This window comes from Amblyomma americanum, chromosome 1 (assembly GCF_052857255.1).
Source record: "Amblyomma americanum isolate KBUSLIRL-KWMA chromosome 1, ASM5285725v1, whole genome shotgun sequence".
NCBI classification, from domain to species: domain Eukaryota; kingdom Metazoa; phylum Arthropoda; class Arachnida; order Ixodida; family Ixodidae; genus Amblyomma; species Amblyomma americanum.
Window position 1 is genome coordinate 327,456,332 of NC_135497.1, and position 18,718 is coordinate 327,475,049.

The 18,718-nt window shown below is 42.7% G+C and overlaps 1 protein-coding gene across 1 annotated transcript; it reads right to left on the bottom strand.

Annotated features, from left to right (window-relative positions):
• Positions 1–3,978: 3,978 nt before the first annotated feature.
• Positions 3,979–12,175, bottom strand: LOC144099257 (uncharacterized). Its single transcript, XM_077632428.1, has 3 exons — positions 10,712–12,175; positions 9,952–10,120; positions 3,979–4,303 (listed from the first exon to the last, which is right to left on the bottom strand). The coding sequence occupies exons 1-3, from the start codon at positions 10,725–10,727 to the stop codon at positions 4,162–4,164; spliced, it is 327 nt and encodes a 108-aa protein (XP_077488554.1). The 5' UTR covers positions 10,728–12,175; the 3' UTR covers positions 3,979–4,161.
• Positions 12,176–18,718: the final 6,543 nt, after the last annotated feature.

The following is an 18,718-nucleotide window of genomic DNA, read 5'->3' on the forward strand; positions in this document are numbered from 1 at the left end:
CCCCCGCACCGCCTTCCTCTCCGTTTCTCTCGTTTCGCCATCTCCTTTTTTTACCCCATCCTTCCTGACTATAATAGTCCCCCCCCCCTTTTTTTTCTTTTCTTTCTATTTTTTTGCTTCCTCCCTCAATTTTGTCCCTGTCTGCTCCCTGCCCCCTATCTTTATTTTTTTTACTTTTTTGTTCAATTTTTTTTAACTGTTGTTGCTATTTGCTTGTTACACTCCTTCTGCCCTCCTCTGCAGCTCACAAACTTAAAACGTCCATTTGTTTTGGGTGGGGGGGGGGGAAAGAAAATGGCGCAGTATATGTCTCATATATCGTTGGACACCTGGACCGCGCCGTAAGGGAACGAATAAAGGAGGGACTGAAAGAAGAAAGGAATAGGTGCCGTAGTGAAGGGCTCTGGAATAATTTCGACCACCTGGGGATCTTTAACGTGCACTGACATCGTACAGCACACGGGCGCGTTAGCGTTTTTCCTCCATAAAAACGCAGCCGCCGCGGTCGGGTTCGAACCCGGGAACTCCGGATCAGTAGTCGAGCGCCCTAACCACTGAGCCACCGCGGCGGGTCCCCAACAGCCAATTTTCATGGATTGGATTGTAAAACATTTATTGCGTCGAAAACAGATTGCAGGAGACATACTAGATGGCCGCTAGCCCATGGCTAGCGGCGACTTCATTGGCTCGCTGGAATGTCCATACTTGAATCTTGGGATCCGACCTCACCAGCGCGGCGTCCCACCGCTCGGGAGAAGGGAGCTGTATCAACTCCGCCTGAAGCGTATCATTTGCGCAGTTTCACAGAATGTGGTCGTATTTGGCCCTTTCACCACATTTATGGCAGTTTGGGTCGTACTGGTCGGGGGTCCTTGAGGGGAAGCACTGCCGGATTCAGAAGGGAGCGTGTTTGCAGTCGGCGCCAGGTAACTTCCTGCGCTTTTGTGAACAACTTGTGGGGAGGGGCATAAGCGCGCCTCTCCAGTGTAAAGTGATGGGTGATGTCATGAAATGAGATAAAGCTGTCCCTCGTAAAATTCGGGTCGGAGGGCGCGCTCACTGCCCTAATGCGAGAGCCCACCCTCTTCGATGACAATCTTGCCACCTCTCTCGGCGAAGGAATGGGACAAGCTCTTGGCAAGTTCAAGAAAACAGCGCAGCTGGCCACCATCACGCGAGCTCAAGAGGCCGCCCCCGACTGGAGGCCACACTGCCTCGCACCAGCCCCAACTAATCCAGGCTTCCATTTTGTGGCAATAAAGTTGCAACCATCACCTTATTGTAGCAGAACACTACGGCGGTACCAGCGCTCCTATTTTCGAACGGGCGCTGGTTTGAAAGCGGATTGTTCCACCGAGAAGCGAGACAATTACATCGCCGTTTCCTTTTTTCAAAACCAATTTTTCATAGCCCAGCGCTGCGGCATCAGGTCTCAGCGCTTTGCGAACTACACGACATTCGATCAGAAGCGCTCATGAAGAGTGTGGCGGCAGCACAACGCTGCAGTAACGGAGTTCCATTATCATCTAGCGTTCCTAACATCAAAAAAAGGAAGAAAACATTGTTTGGTTTGGTTTGAGGGGTTCAACGTCCCAAAACAACTCAGACAATGAGAGACACCGTAGTGAAGGGCTCCGGAAATTTCGACCACCTGGGGTTATTTAGCGTGCTCTGAGATCGCACAGTACACGGGCATCTAGAATTTCGCCTCCATTGAAATTCGACCGCCGCGGCCGGGATCGAACCCGTGTCTGTCGGGTCAGCAGCCGAGCGCCGTAACCACTGGGCCACCGCGGCGGCTAAACGTTGTCACGTGGCGCTTCCTTTCCTTGATGCTGGCGTTGCTGTGGTAGGCAGCAGTGTTCGACCCAGCATAGCCTCTTTCCCGAACACGAGGTGCCGACAAGCGTTTAAGCTAAATATTTAAACTACACTTGCCGTTCGCGCTCATCAAGCGAAACGTGGCGACTGCATTGCCATTCTACTCGGCGCTTTGCCTGAATTTGATAGCCAGCATTAAACGCAGGTTCAAGTCAAACGTGGCCATCGTATAGGGGGGTACTGCAGTAACTTCGAACACACAGGGTTCTTTAAATAATTTCGCGTATACATCGAAACGGGGCCGTCGTTGTCAGGCTTTGTTCCCACGTCCTCTGGCTAAGGCACCTAACGCCTAATCACGAAGACACGCTCGGCACCATTCTTACATGAGCGCTGTGACGCGTGCTGTCGCTATCTTGCAAACGCCACACAACTGACTCTACAAACAGCGCCCCACCAGAACCACCGTCGCTCCGATGGTCGCAGTTGATCGAGCGCACCATTTTTCTTTCAGTAGTTCCTCTCACACCTCTGAACTGTCCTTTGTTTGCACGCGGCATTGCTTGGTTACGCATAGCTGGAGCCCGTCGGCAGGCCCGTGCACTTTCCTGTATCGTCCTGTAATCGCAACAACATGGATACCTTAGGGAATGTATAACCTCGGACATGGATGCCTGCGATTATCTTACATTACCATCAAACGCCCGCGGTAGATTGTCAGCGAGACGCGTATCAGATATTCCGGCTGAGCTAAGCCTGGCCTAGCGTCGCCGACTTGAGTTTTTTTTTCGCCTCGCACAAAGGGAGACGTCAAAGTTTGGCGGCTCCTCTTTGCCGAGCGAGTGCTACGGTTGTGACCGGCGAACCGTGCATCGGGGGCCTCCTTCGGGAGCAATGGCCACCGCAACGACTCGACATAAACTCTGATTGGCGCCCGTATGCTGTGCGATGTCAGTGCACGTTAGAGATCCCCAGATGGTCCGAGTTATTCAGGAGCCCTCCACCACGGCACCCGTTTCTTCCTTCATTCTTAGTCCCTGCTTTATCCCTTCTCTTACGGTCCGGTTCAGGGTTCCGCGGATATGTGAGACAGATACTGCGCCATTTCCCCCCAAATCCAATTTTTCAGACTGTCGCCTCACAGGTGGGCAGTAAAACACACTCCTTACTCCGAGACTTAACCACGCTAGCACGTGGGAATAAAATGAATTAAACGGATGCATTAACAAATACATAGAGACATAGGTAAAAGCCATAAATGTTGACAAATCGCTACAGTTCTTTATTCGCCGCTTTCTGGTGGCTCAGTCATGCGGATCTCTGAGCTGAAACCACGGACTTGGACAAAATTGGAAATGAATGCTAGGAGCACTCGTCCCATTTTTTCACTTTGTACGGCCGTGACCCCTGTATGCGCCTCTGTATTTTGCGAACTAGACCCTCTCAGCAAATAGCCTCTAGGACAAGTTGGGTTTCGAAGCGGAGTTACCCTCCACTGTAAGAAAAAATCCCGCATAAATACAGGACATGTGGCCGCTAACCTTTTTGCCGCAACATGTGCTGCACCACTCCGTTGTGCACACACCCCGTGGTAAAGTGGTGCGGTGCATTTTGCGGCAACAAGGTTAGCACACACACGCTACGCACCCTGTTATGATGTCAAATGTTCTGTATGCCACGGTGTATGTGCTGTTATTATGTCAACATAACACCAACCATCACAACAATGTATAGCATGCGTGCTGTAACCAAGTTAACATGACAGGATCTGTGTTATATGACTACATATCACGTTCTGTTCTCATGCTCTCCACTGCAAAGATGCTAACATATGCATGTCCCGTAGCATTTATGAGCAGCCCATGTTCATCTTTGAAAGCTGACTGAGCACATGCTGTTTAATGCTTGATGGCACATGATACGCAATATTACACTCCTGTATTTTCTGATCGGAGCCAGGCCCACGTTCAGGTAAGAGGCATGCTATGCATGGTAAATGTGTCATGTTTGTAGCATGCAAACAAATTTTTCTGCACACAGATTACGTATCAAAATGAACACACTTTGAAAGTAAATAGCTTGCGTGTGGTATTTTGCACCTCCTTCAAACACAATCTAGGAAGTGATAAAATTGCATAGAAGTGAATTAGTTTGAAACAGTTTTAATTATGAACACAAAAAGGTACAAAAATAGCAAAAACAAGCTACACATCAAATGATATACATTATGCATGTACTTGAAAATCGAATCTAATTTCCAATATCTAACTTCCGATATCAGAGTTCGTAATCTGAGCTACGCAATAAATCTGAAATGAAAGTTCAAAGTTCACAAACACACTAAATCCGAGACATGCAATCTTGCCACTTTTTTTTTAATTTGTCAAGCTGCTGAAGGGCACTGTGCACTTTTGGGTGGACTGAGGTGATCCTCCGGTTCAACTGCCGGCTCCCTTCCTCTGGGTTCATGCCCACTAGTTGCCTGAAAAGAATAAGACATATTAAGAAGCTAGATCATCCGAATTAAGACGTGCAGAATTATAGGGCGTCTAAATGTAGATCTGCCTTTGCTCTTCGCGCCACTTCTGTGGAAATAAGGGTTCATGTTAACATCATTTACATGGTTATACTAGCTTTTCAAGAAAAACCACGCATCACAAAACATGGAGGAAGAGATGCTGTGATGCCAAGAAAGCAAATGCCTCCAGCATTAGGCAGGCAACAGCAATAGCAATACTGCAGTTACTCACTGCATTCTGATTTAGCATGCTTTACACAGCAAATTTCTGGTGCCAGAGATATGCCTTGTGCGTGCTGTTGCTGCACAGCAGTACAGTGCTGTTGCTGCCTCATGCCTAAGCTTCTAATTTTAAGAAAAAGTTTTGAATTCTGTGAATTCCATATGAAGAATCTGCAATATTCTCCGCGGCCTTACAGCAGCGGCTCGCATGCCATCGCTTCCTTTTGTCACTGCTTCATGGTCCATGCGGCACAGTTCTGTGCTTGTTAGCAATTTTTTTCCTTCCCTACTACTCAAGGCTCTTTCAGTGCCTTCTATTCTTTCTCAGTAGTCTGCACGGTTTCCTTTCCACGTTCCTGGCCACCAAAAAGTTGGCTTACTCTCGCAGCTCAATAGTCTGTTGGGTGAGCTCGCTATGGGTGTAAAAAAGTTAGAAAAAAAATTGCTCTGTATTCATACCTTGGATCCAATATAACGTGAAGTGATTTCTGAAGCATATGATTTTAAGAATAAACTCGTGCTGCATTTGTGCATATATGGTAGTACTGCTTTTGGCAGGTGCCCGTGCTGTAAACCTCATACAAGAATGTGAGTGAGAGCATTGCTGCCAGTGCTACAGGAATTTTCTACACTTAAAAGCGTTTATGAAATAATCACTTTAAGATGTAATGATGCAGTTGTGGTACTTGTCTACAGACCACCAGCAGGGAAAATACCCTGTTTCATTGAATATTTAGACAATTTTAATGGAATTATCCCAAACTGATGGCAAGGCTATTGTTGGAGACATCAATATTGATTTACAAGTGTCCAGCAACGCTCAGAGTGACTTTTTATCAGTGATGATTTGTCGTGGCTTCAGAAATACTATAGCTTGTCCCAAGCTCATGCAAACTTGTACTAGTTTGCATGAGCAGAACGGTAGCAAATATATCAAAACATCAGCTGAACTTTTTTCATTGCCAGGTTGTACCCTTCATGATAAGTCACGTGACAAACAATAGCATTCGTATAGTTACGTCATCGTACTGATTACTGAAGACACAATATCGTCCAAAAAAGATAATGTGGCTGCTAGCCCACCATTGCACAGAAATGCTAAAATCAGCGGGTTTTTTTTCAAAAACTAGGGATCTTACACATGACTAGCCAATGCAGTTGAGCTCTGATTTTAATACTGAGCCAAATGATTAATGTAGCTTAAGAAAGTTATTAACTGAGCCATAGTCACATAAATGCTAGCCTTCAAGATTTCAGGAAGGCCATGAAGAACTGCCCTAAAGCACGATACACAATAAGCAGACAGGTTGAGCGCACGTGTGTGCATGCCGTCTTTTAGCACAACTCTTGCTGGGTGTGGAGAATAGAAAAAAACAAGCACCTTTCCCAAGACTTACTTTGCAACTACAGCACATTAAATTACAACTCATCTCTCGAGGAGGGCCGGCTCAAGGGCGGTAAGAATATGAAAATAAATATTCTTTCCTAGCTGCCTTGCTAAACTGCAGGCTTACATAAGCCATGCCCAACATGAATTCAAGAACAGCAGATACCAAAATATTGCTTGCATGTTTTCTTTTTTCAAATCATGTATTAGGCATTAGTATATATGAATTACCTTGTAGTATTTCCCTATTGCAGCTAAATTATTTATAATCATATTTTTTCTTGATGCTATTTATACTTCATGAACCGAACAATAGCCTCGACATGTGAGGAGTGAACTGCAGTATAATCACTGATTCCTAGTTATAAATCACTGTACATGTGTTGCACCGTCATAGCAGCTCCATGTTTGAAAACAGTCACTGCGGAAACCTGAGCATTTTTAAATCCACGTGTTACCGCCTGCTCTGACCTGCACTGCAGAAGCTACGCCTTGGACTCAATCATGGCATCTGTGATGTCACATGCAACCCATGTAAGCAGGGAAGCTGGTCTTAGAAAAAAAATTTCCAATCATAGTCACAACTATGAAAATTCCATGGAACGTGTTTCTACGCGGTGATTCCAAATATGCAACTGAATTTTATAGACATCTAGTGCTTGTGCACTTATATGTTAAGTAAGATTTTGGAGAGAAACTAAGAAATTTTGCTGCAGAAAACTTGCTGAAACGCATGCTATTATTTTTGTCTTGACATCAACAAAAGGTAAAATCATCCTGCCTATCATAAAACTTGAGTTATAAGGTTCTTGTGTTGCCATTTTAAAAACAAGAATATGTACACGCTTGCCTTCCCGTTTCTGAAGTGGCAACTTCAAACACCAACAACTTAATTTCTATGATAAGCAAGATGATAATTTTACCCTTATTGCATTCCCTGACATCACTACAAATGAATGGCATGCCTTTTAACAAAATTCCTCCAGCAAAATTTCTTACAATTTCTCTCCAAAATCTTACGTATTACATAACATAATGAAATTGAATGGCATATTTTCAATTAGCATACAAAAACACAGTGGACAGGGTTTTTACCTTCGGCTTTTTTTTGGCTTTTGGTATATTTTTTGATTTGGTATATTATTGGCCTTTGGTACCTTTGGTATTTTTTTGTCACTTTAATTATTGGAATAAGCCTGTGATACCTATGCTGGGGCACACATTCCCACACATTTACTTTTCCTTTCTTTGCCATGTTCCTTGAACATGAGACACCAACATAAGGAAATGACAGATGTTTGATTCTTACAGAAAAAATCACAACTGTGAAGCATTTCTTTCATTTACGAAAGTCCTGTTATACTTGTTTCAAAGAACAGAAAAGACATCTTGAGGATGATTACAGACAGTTAAGCATCCAGACTGACAGCGAAATGTACCTCCGAACACTTGTGATGAGCTTGAAAATCTAGCTAACGATGACGTTAATCATAAGCAGGGTGCTCAAGTGCAGTTAGGTGAGTGGCTGTTTCCTTATTCTTTTAGTTAATAGAAGAAGCATTCATCGCAAACAAGACACCTATAGAGGGTATAGATTTTTAGTACCGAAGTCAAGGCATTTGCCCATTACACCTTCCTACATAAACTTCAGTTTGTTTTACCAGTCCATTGTCTTTATGCATTTCATCCTGAAAATGGTAGCAAAAATCATGTAATCTGATAGCTAAACATAGAGATGCATATTACAAAAGTACGCACTTCAATATTATACTGAACATTTAGACATTATTATGCAGCTTCAAGAGTTGGCTATCCCGTAGCATTCACACCAGCAGAATATACGTCTCAAGTAGATGATACGAGCCTGAAATTTCATCTTAGATGTAGCACTTCGACTTACGTTATTAAATTGCAATATGGAACGTTATTTCCAATGCACCACATTACTCTTTCAACATAAATGGAAAGCAACGCGTTCTTAAATTTTATTGTGACCTCAAGCACAGCAAATGACAGCTTGGAAAATGCGAAATGAAAATCCTGCACACATTTTCTTTGCAAAAAGTTGATGTAGGGCTACAGAAAAGACTCCGAATAAGGTGCAGCCAACTTGACATTATTCTGTAATTAAACCACATTGCCTGGCAGGTCGTCTTAACACAATGGTGAAACATTGCAATGGCATGCAAACAAAGCAAAGAAAGGGCGTAGCACTCCTGTACATTAGCAAATCAGTGCGTTACATCCACTGGTCTCCACTAAGGGGCTGAATGATGCAAAAGATGCCTGAGCATGAAGTCACTGTAAGTGAATGGGCTTGTGCCAGAAGCCAGCCTTTCACAGTACACTGAATGGGACATCAGCAAAGTTCTGAGGGGTTCCGTTTCGCATCATTCATTACACATTTCGTCTTTCCGTCACTTTTGTCTTTTTTTCACAACAATGCGTGGTTGTTGCACAATCAACTATGCAAGAAGACTAGAAAAGTTTTTGAGAAAGACATTTCAGGAAGAAGGGGCCTTCAGAGTGCAACGGAACAACAAGTAGGAGAGCCGACGACATGACAGCGCTACAGGCAATCTAGAGCCTTGTCTCCTAGGCTCTGTGTTGTCCTGTTGCACTACAAAATACCCGTCTAATAATATGCACCACGAAGCCCAGCATGAAGTTTTGCTTAGTATTCAAGTTCTAATTTGCGTGATACCGCTTATTATGTTGCAGTTACCAGGTTGCAAACGCTGATTTTTATTGTCATGTAGTAAGTGGAAAACTTCCGCAGCTAGCCAACCACTTTGCCAAGTTGTATTCTTTTGAGCGAAGCCGACAGAGGATGTACCTACTACCCAATGTGACGTCAGTGGTGTCCTGGTACAAGAGGGTATCAAGTACTGCTTTGTATTGTAGCAGATAAAGTACTATGCCTGAATGGGCTTTTATTCATGGGGCTTGGTGCAGTTGGCTTAAAGCAGCGCATGTCCTCTACCACTCTCTCCTGTTGGCCATTTCTCTCGCGCTGCACATATCTAAAATGGCACATGCTGCCGTAAATATTCATCGTTCTCACAAGTCGTTCCTTTAGCTCATGACTAGCCCAAAAACTATTTTGCGTGCTTCAGGTAGGTGCCGCTAGATAAACTTGGCTGTGCTATAGGCATGTCCGGTAGTTTAATGAACGCTTAAAGCAATGAACATCTTCATCCACCATCGATGTCAGGAGACATCGGCTGTTTGCAACTTCTAGCGCTGTATATTTGAAGTATTTAAAATCGAGCGGCTGTTCAAAGGACGGGTGCCCTGGTTTCTGTCATGGTTCGCCTATTCTCTGCTATGCGAAAATTCAGTTATAAGATGACCTTAGCCTCATTGTCATTCTACTAGTACTCCATTGCACTCTGAAGAAAAGAACGCAGAGTGCTATGCAAGCACCTCTTTACCGCAGCATTTGCATGGATATTTTCCTGGATTTCCCTGAAACTGGAAGGTATGACAAGCGATGCTCATATTTCTCGTGTTCATATTTCTTATTTCTGTGATACAACAGCAGTTGCCACCAGAGAGTGGCATAAAAACTATGTACGAAAGGATGAAAGCTGTGGTTGCATTCACTGAAAAGCACAGCAGCCTTCCGTCTTCTGACACAAGCCATCCAACTTCCAGTGGCTTCACGTATGCTCAGCTCATATGAGAGAATGTGCCATCCAGCCACCTAGTGAAGATTAGTAGTTACTTTCTTTTTTTGTCCGTGTGCCACTGCACTGTTTCACCATAGTGTTAGACCAACTCGCCCATCAGTTCGTGTTATTAAGGTTGTCAAACTATGCACAAAATGCACGTGCACAGTGAATCGGAACAATGTCGAGATGCTGCAGGAGGGATGCCAGGCATATGCAGTTTACATGCTATTTTTTTCCTCACGTCTTACTGAGTATATACTGCAACAGTCATAAAGAGATAGATATGATAAAAACTTGTCTATACACAAGAGAAAAATTTATGTGGTTACCTCTGAATGAATTCCAATGTGGCTTGTACTTCTTGATTGTATTTCATGTTGAGACAAAAGTACGCAGCATACAGGGTCTCCACGGCGGCCAGAAAGCTCAGCCCTTCAAAGCACTTTGCTCCGTCGAGTGTCACAATGCACGTACAATCACAGTCAAAGATGCTTGTGCCTGAAAAGAAAATTATCAACGACTGCATCAAAAACTGAGTTCGGATTAAATATTAGCAATTGTGGAGCAATTCGTTTTTTTTAATGCTACAGCTCAGAAGAATAATTTTTAGCATGATAATATGAACATGAGGCATACAAATCTTTCTCACATAGCTGGTCATGTCAGCACAGCTCACAAAAAAAATATGACGGCACCTCTATGTAGATGCAAATGCTAGACACTGAAGGTATTTATAAAGCAACGGACAAGAGCAGATGGATGAATGGCAATGCATGCGATATTCTCAAGTTAATATTATAGGCCACAAACCTGAATTTTATAGCTACACTAACAAGGTTCTAGCAGCGGGTTATGCTGCCAGGTACAATCTCAAAGAGAAGACTGTGGCATGCGGATGGTTAATTTAGCTTGCTTGGCATGCCTCATCGAATTCTTGAAGCTGCATTGAGTCTGACATACAGGGTAATTCACAACAACCTCCTTCGTTACCACGCTCTAATTCTTTGTGATCAATGAGGTTTCATACTTCCATGCTTTTTAGAAGGTTATACTCTGCTCAAAGCATTCAGAAAATTATTAAAATCTTACCAAGTACAACCACCATTGGTGTAGGAGGCAGGTCACTAATCAGTTCAGAAACACAGGGTGACGTCTGTGGAGGTAAGAAGCCATTATCATAAGCAGATGAATATAAGGAAACTGCATGTTCAACACAAGGGCACACAGGTAACAAGTGTGCTGAAGAATCACAGGAATAATGAACACCTGGCTAATTGCAGCAGCAGGACTACAAAAAGGAAAGTTCACAGCTTTTTGCACTTCGGTAAACTTTGAGGTGGTGCCCATAAAATTCTACTGGAACAATGACGCATGTTAATTGTTAATTTTTCGTTGCCACTGGCTACAATTTCTGTGAACTCAAATGATGGAGCAAGTGCTCTAGAATTTTACAGAGATATGTGAAAGTTTCATCTACGGTCATAAAGCAGAAATTATGTTAATGCTGAGAGGCTACCAAATATCCATCCCCGCAATAATCTCACCTAAAAAACACTAAATAGGAACTCTGTCTTTTCCTTGAAGAAAATGCACAGCAATGGGAACACCCCACTGAGCAGAGCTTTTGGACGGCCCATGTCCTGCCCTGTCTGTCATAAGGAGCCATTGAAGTGCCTCGTCTCCCTTCAGGCTGTGCCGCAGGAATGCATACAAGACCTCGAGGTCTGCAATTTCTTGATTGACAAATAATCCTTCTAGCTGCGTGTCCGTTAGCCTAAAAAAAAATGATGTTTAGCTGTAAAGCCTTCTTGACATTGCTGAAAACAACCATAACAGTGAGTGAAAGGTAATTTGTGTGCTTGCACAATACATTCACCCTTTTCAACCTAACGATCCAGTGCTGACCAATTTATCAACATCTACAGGGTATGCCCTCTCTTCTTTGTGTCATGCATTACCCCTTCATTTTTTGGCCCTGCCATCTTGGTGCGAAATTGATGGTCATATGCAATGTGTTTCAGGGAAGCCTGCCACTAATTTTTAAAAATCGGCTTTTTGAGTTATGAAGACTTTCTGCGGCAGAATAATACCAGTGTAAGCGGGAAATGCAAACAGGTGAATAAAGTCTGCTAGTAAGTTGGTTAAATAATTTCTGATAATTAAATTCATAACTATCGCAGTCAGGCAACTGGCAGTAATTAAAAATTGTAGCCGGTCATTAGTAAGAGCCATATCAGTGTTTGAATTTCGAAAACACGATTACTCTAGATGCTGTGGCCCAGAAAATTTTAGCTAGATCATGCCAAGATACAAGCACTTTTGAAATGCATGCAGACAAACCAATCCCTCTTGTGCACGTAACTATACATTCGAAATAGCCAAACTTTCCATGTCACAGCGCCAAAGGTAATCGTGTTTCAAAATTCTAAAAATTGACATGGCTCTCAGTAATGACCAGCTAGAAATCTCTAATTGCAACCAGGTGCTAACTGTGACAGTTTTATCAGAACTTAGTTATGCACCTAACTAGTTAACATGCGGGCTTCCCTGAAATATCTGGTATACACTTATATGCATGACCACACTAATACTTCATGCCTACTGCGACATACTATCAACAACAAGAATAAATGGACTGCAAAAATTGTTGATCTTGTACTGCAAGGTAAGGCTCTCAGAAGGCAGCACGACAGACTTACAAAGGCAACTGCACCAGGTGCAGTCATCATCATCATCAGCCTGACTACACCCACTGCAGGGCAAAGGCCTCTCCCATGTCTCTACATTTAACCTTGTCCTTTGTCAACTGTGACCACCGTACCCGGCAAACTTCTCATCCGCCCACCTAACTTTCTGCGCCCCCTGCTATGCTTGTCTTCTCTTGGAATCCACTCCGTTACCCATAGGTGCAGTCTACTCCCGACTATATTAACTACTGTTGCACCGAGTTTCAAATTAAGTAAAATTTTAACCCAATTTTTTAATTTTGTTCACTTTTCAGACATGATAATGAATGCTCACAGCCTGTAATTTATGGATTCCTTATTACCTAAACAGTTATTGCACTAATTGTTGGAAGTTATTCTTTGACATTGCATCTGGTAGTAGAAGTGCCCTAATCCAATACGTGGCTTACCCTGCACATTCGGCATCCAGCATTACTTTAACACACACTCAGCAACAGTTACTTTTCCTGAAACCTCAAACAACACTTCAATTTACTGACATGCAGCTTGCAAATACAGTTGCATACATGCCTTCTAATATGGGCCAGGAAGTGCCGTTGCGTGAACAGCAAGGGCCACTCTTTCTGTACATCACAAGCTCGCTTGCCCTTAGTGTTGATGGTCGCTCGAATTGCTGCATAAGCACGCATCAAGAGTTCTTCTTGCAGAGGAATGTTTTGCTCCTCTAGAGCTTTCAGCAAGAAGCATTTTTTTTTGCTTCCTCACAATCATTGAAGTCTATGGCAGTGACTGGTGGCTGCCATTCTGTGCAGCCATAAGTTGTCCTTGCTGTTGCCCTCTTCAGAGGCCCTCCGCACAATTCCTCAGAAAGGCGCTTACATCCGCGCCTTGCGTTTTCAATTCGGCACTTAATTTTGTAAGCAAGTCCATGAAACGTTTTACCCCCTGAAGAGGTGGACAGTGCGTCACAGAGTGCTGACGAATATTTCTGGCCGACACGATTGGCCACTGACCGGATTTGCTTTGCAGTTGGCCTTGAGGCCGCTTTGCACATTGCTGTTGCTATTAGTCTTACTACTTCTTGATATTGACTTCGGTCAAGTGGATTTGGTGCACTCAGGGCTGTTAGAGTTTCATGAGACAGGGAGTTCTATGGAATCGTCAATGACTGAAAAGCTTCCAGTGATGGCTGGGGGGACGACGTTAAAGGCTCCTCTGTAAATTCAAATGAAATCAGACTTGGCAAAGGAGTTGAGTGGCAACAATACCAGTACCTACAGCAGCCGAACAAATTGCAAGATGGAATTTATTGCACAGCATTTAGAATCATTTAAACCTCTGCCCCATATTTTTGATCAAGTCGGATAGTCCAGCGTGATGTATCATCATCATCACCATCAGTCTATGTCCACTGCAGGACAAAAACCTCTTCCATATCCCTCCAATTAACCCTGTCTTGTGCCATCTGCGGCCACTTTAACCCTCAAAACTTTCTAATTTCATCTGCCTTCCTGACTTCGTCTCCTGTTATGCTAGCCCTTGTAGCACTACCCTTTAAGGACTATAGACAACTAATTTTATTACGTGTTTTCTTTTTTCAAATGATGCATCAGACATGGAATACATGGATTACCAGATGGTACTAAACCTACAACAGCTAAATAATTTATAATTGAATTTCTTCTCCCATGCTGTTTCGGCTTCATCGACCAAACGATGACTGTGACATCAAGTTGATGTTTTGGTCACGTGATCAACTAGAAAAGCTAACATAATCAGCAGATATGTAGATTTAATTCACTACGACATTTAATCCAGCTTCTTCCAACACCTGAAATGACAAAAATGATTTCTCACTTGACGTCAGAGTCTTCGTTCGGTCAATGAAACCGAAATACATTAGAGAAAAAATTCAGTTATAAATTATTTAGCAGTTGTAGGCAAATACCACCTGTTTCATTCTGTCACCGAATGTTACAGCTATCAGTTTCTTTTCCATAGCTTACTGAATTGCCCTGAATTTAAGTTCACCGAACTTGTTAGCCTCCACACTTCTGCCCCATAGGAGAGTACAGATATGGCTGTTACTTCCCTCAGAAATGCTTGTAAACTGCCATTCATCACCTGAGAGTACCTGCCAAGTGCACTCCACCCCATTCTTATTCTCCTAGTTATTTTACTCTCATAATCCAGGTCTGCAGTCACTAACTGTCCAAAGTAGGTGCATTCCTTACAGCTCCAATCTTAACCACATTTCTGCATATTATTTTTAGATGCACTGCTCTACTTTGCCTGCCTAGGTCATTGACCATGCTTTATGAGAAATGTTGTGGTGGGGAGCTTCAGATGATTTGACCACCTAGGGAACTTTAATGTGTACTGGCATCACACAGTGTACTGGCGGTTTTCTATTTTACCCTTTTTAAATTTGGCTGCAATGGCCAGGAATCAAACCTTTGAACTCGTTGACCTTTGACCACTCACAGAGTTGTGAGTGGCACTCCGTCCCATTATCTTCTCTTGTGTGTGTTTTGGGCGCCTTTAAATAATTACAATGAGCTGCTTTAGCAAGGACATGTGGTTTGCTGTGTCCAACATAGGGGCAGCAGAAGTCAATTATATGAGCAGGATGCAGCTTTGCTTTTTGTAGCTGCCTTTGCTTAATTTACTCTGGCCTTATGTCAAGCAGGTGCAGTCATTTGAAAAAAGCTAATAACAGCAGCCACACCAAAATAATATTGTGATAGTACAAGTTTTGCTTGGCAGAAATTGCTCCAGCTCTCTTTTCAGATTATGACTACACTGGCATTTCTCATTACACTCAACCTGCTTTCCACTCATTTCTGTAGCACTTTCCTTTCTTCGAAATAGAAAAGGATACAATCAAGCTTGGGATGACAGTATGCCAAACTCTAGTGCCTTTCCTTTTTTCACCTTTAATTTTTTCTCTGAGAGACGTCTTGGTCCAGAGAAAAGTATAGCAACTATAGCACTATGTTATAATTTTTCTGGTTTTCTTACACAGCTTGTTCACATGTACAGTCATACACAAAAGCCTGTGTGTTGCAGATTCGTGGCAATAAATGTATTCCTGTGTAGCCAGGCAAAGCACGGCAATGAAAAGTACACACGCATGATGACATATGCGTGCTCCATTTGCCGGAATGAATAGCCGACTTTCTAGCGAGGTAATGCTATTTTTTTTTCGGCCAATCTGCATCCTGCAAACTTTTGTCAATGACTGTACAACCATCACATCGGAGCTCTGGTGTCATAGTGCAGTAGCAGGGCTCTTAATCAAAACTCACGGATCTTCTCACTCAATATAACTAGGTGTAGTGGCTACAACAATGCAGACAACAATACAATGCATCCTTGGCATGCAGTTTGCTTGCTTCAAGATTTACCAGTCATGAGAAAAAATTTATTAAAGCAGAACTGTTTGTGCACATAGTTTGGTAAATACAGTTAAACCACTACAGTCCACCACTCTAAACAGATGCTGTTGATCACTTGACCCCATCGTTAGCCTAGAATAAACTTGATGCTCAGGCTAATGCTTGCTTCAAGTTATCACATATACTGATAGCAAATCTAAATTACTTCATAATTAACATGCCTGCCGTTTGTGTACATCAGGGTATAATAAGAATGCATATTAGTCAGGTCAGACCCATAGAGCCGCATAACTCTACTGATGCAAAAGGTGCGCATTCTGTGCGATGCCAGTGCCTGTATATTAAAGAATCCCAGATGGTTGAAATTATTTCGGAGCCCTGCACTAAGACATCTCTCTTAGCCCATGTGCAGCTTCGGGATCACAAGCCATACCAGCCTAATGAATGCAAAGCAATGTGTAACAACACACTTCAATGCACACTCGAGAAATGTTATGTTGTCAGCCTCATCTGTGAATCCTCTGAGTACCAGGGCTTGAAATTTACCTTGGCCAGAAGATAGGTGGTGCATGTGCTTATGAATAGCGACAGAGTGTTGCATGCACTGAAAGCATCATACCTGCATTGAAATGATCTGAAGTGAAAGCACTGGAGCCAAGTATGAATGTGCAGCCCAAATTGCCACCAAAGTTTTCTTGCATGTACTTAAAGCTTTCCTCATCAACTTCTGTGCTGTCTTCAAGAAATACCTAGAACAAAAAAGGAAATTTTAGAATGTGAATTTTTAAAGCAAGGATCCATACGGTCTAGCAGGCTGGTTAACGATCTCGAGGCTAAAGGGAAGATGTGGATCTTAAAAATGAAAATGTTTATTACAAGATATAACGTAAAGAAATTAGCTGTGGATATGTAATACTTCCTTCTATTTTCGAACATGTAATTAGTTTCAGAACATCTAAATCGGTTTTCATATTATGGAAAAATAACTGAAGCCTAATTACGTAATTTATTACAGGTTGTTCAGACACTTTCCCTCAACCATGCAAAGCTATGCTATTTGTATTGTTATTGAGGTACAACATCATACAGAAATGTTCAATTTTGTTAAAGCATCATAATTACAAAATATAATTAGGTGACATTAAAATTTGATATGTTCGACCGAGCTACAAAAATATAGCATAGCTCCATGGTTCAGTTCTTTCTGATCTCGACAGTGTAAGTTTAATTGAAATTGCACCACAAAAGCATAATGAAAACATCTGTAAGGGTAATCAAGTTGGCAAAAACACGAAGTGGAAAAAACTGCATTTGAGATGCGCATGCCAGGCACTCTAGAGGCCCTTGTAGAGGCCGCAGAAAATGGCAGAATGCAGATATTCCTAGAGAACTTCCCCATACTAAGTAATACTTAAATGTAGGGAAGAGCGGCAGTTTTCAAACAAGAGCAAAATGGTGGCCATTGGATATGCGGTTCTGCCGCATTTTGCCCCGAAATCACCATTTCAGTGTGTTGGTGGCATCAAATATGTCATTTTTAATTTGGTAGCTGGAGGTCAAATAATCATGACAATATAGCACAGACAAGGACGACGAAACAATACGATGGCACAAACGCTGTCTTTCAAGAAGGTTTACTGCAAACCATGTCAAATATATACATTGCGCCCCCCCCCAAAAAAAAACAATGAACAAGGTATGCCTTACATATTCACACTGGACGCGTTGAAAACAAAACAAAAATTGATTATGGGGCATTTAACCACACGAACTCTTTCTTAGTGAGTGTGAGTGACACAAAAGGTGCGCTACCACAATGATTGTGGTTATTTTAAAATTTTCGTAGCCTTGGTTATCTCAAACATCAACTTTTCTCTGTGTCTGTCTAGCACAATACAGCGCATGAATTCCAGCACACAGCTCTCAGGATCTGGCAAATGATCGTAATCACGACAGTGAATCATCAAATTCTCCCTCACAGCTTTGTTCACATCATAATGGCGCTTTTTTAACCTCTCATTGGCACACCTGCCAGTTTTACCATTGTAAACATAGCCACAATTCAAGGGGATCAAGTACACTATGCCCTCTGTTTCTGAGAATGATAAGAGTTAAACAAGAACAGTACTGAGAGATGCATGTTTAAAACAGTGCAATGCACATATACCTTTAACCAGAACAGCCAGCCATTCCAAACTTGTGATCAAGTTGGACTTTTTTTTTCTGAACTGCACTTTCCGGAACCCAGAGGGTCTCCTTTGTGCAGCATCTGCTCATGTGAGAAGCTGATAAGGTGTCGTGATGTGGCCTTCGTAAGGTAAGACTCTGGTCGCCCGAGGCGATCATATTCGCATTTGTGGATGCCCCCTCGAGCCACCAGATTCCGTCCTCGCACCTCGCAGAGCATGGCTTTTATAAAAACAGCACACCAAAGCATCTCCCAAGTAACAGTGCAGAACACAGACGGGTGCACGAGATGAGAAGGTGACACAACAAGCGCTGACTTGCAATGTTTGTTTTGAGAAATACAGAACTTCATATACCCTTCCATAAAGTCGCCACATGTTCCAAGGACACGTGGCTTGCACACTGTGTGGCACACGCACTCCTGCACAGTCGTGAAAATCAGTGCACGTTTGACAGCTCAAGTTCTTTTTTTGTTAGCAGTAGGGACGGTGTGCTGACGCATTGTTCTCGTAGTCTGAATAATCCTAGCTGCCCCAATAATCTCACAGACCACCTGTTCACTGTGTGTTTTCAGCACTTTGCATCGATGATTGATTGAGGAATTGATTTTGCACCGTTGCATTGAGCACTACAGCATATTTTTGTCTGGATACACAGCACAATGCACTTTTTCGCAACTTTGGAACTTTTTTCCTGAAAGTTATTCAGTTTAATTTTAGTGTAAACAATTTATCCATGTAGTACATGTTTTGGCGAGGCAATGAAAAGTTTTATATAGCTCATAAATGTCGTGTGGACTTTTTAAAAAAAGTTCCGAAATGAAG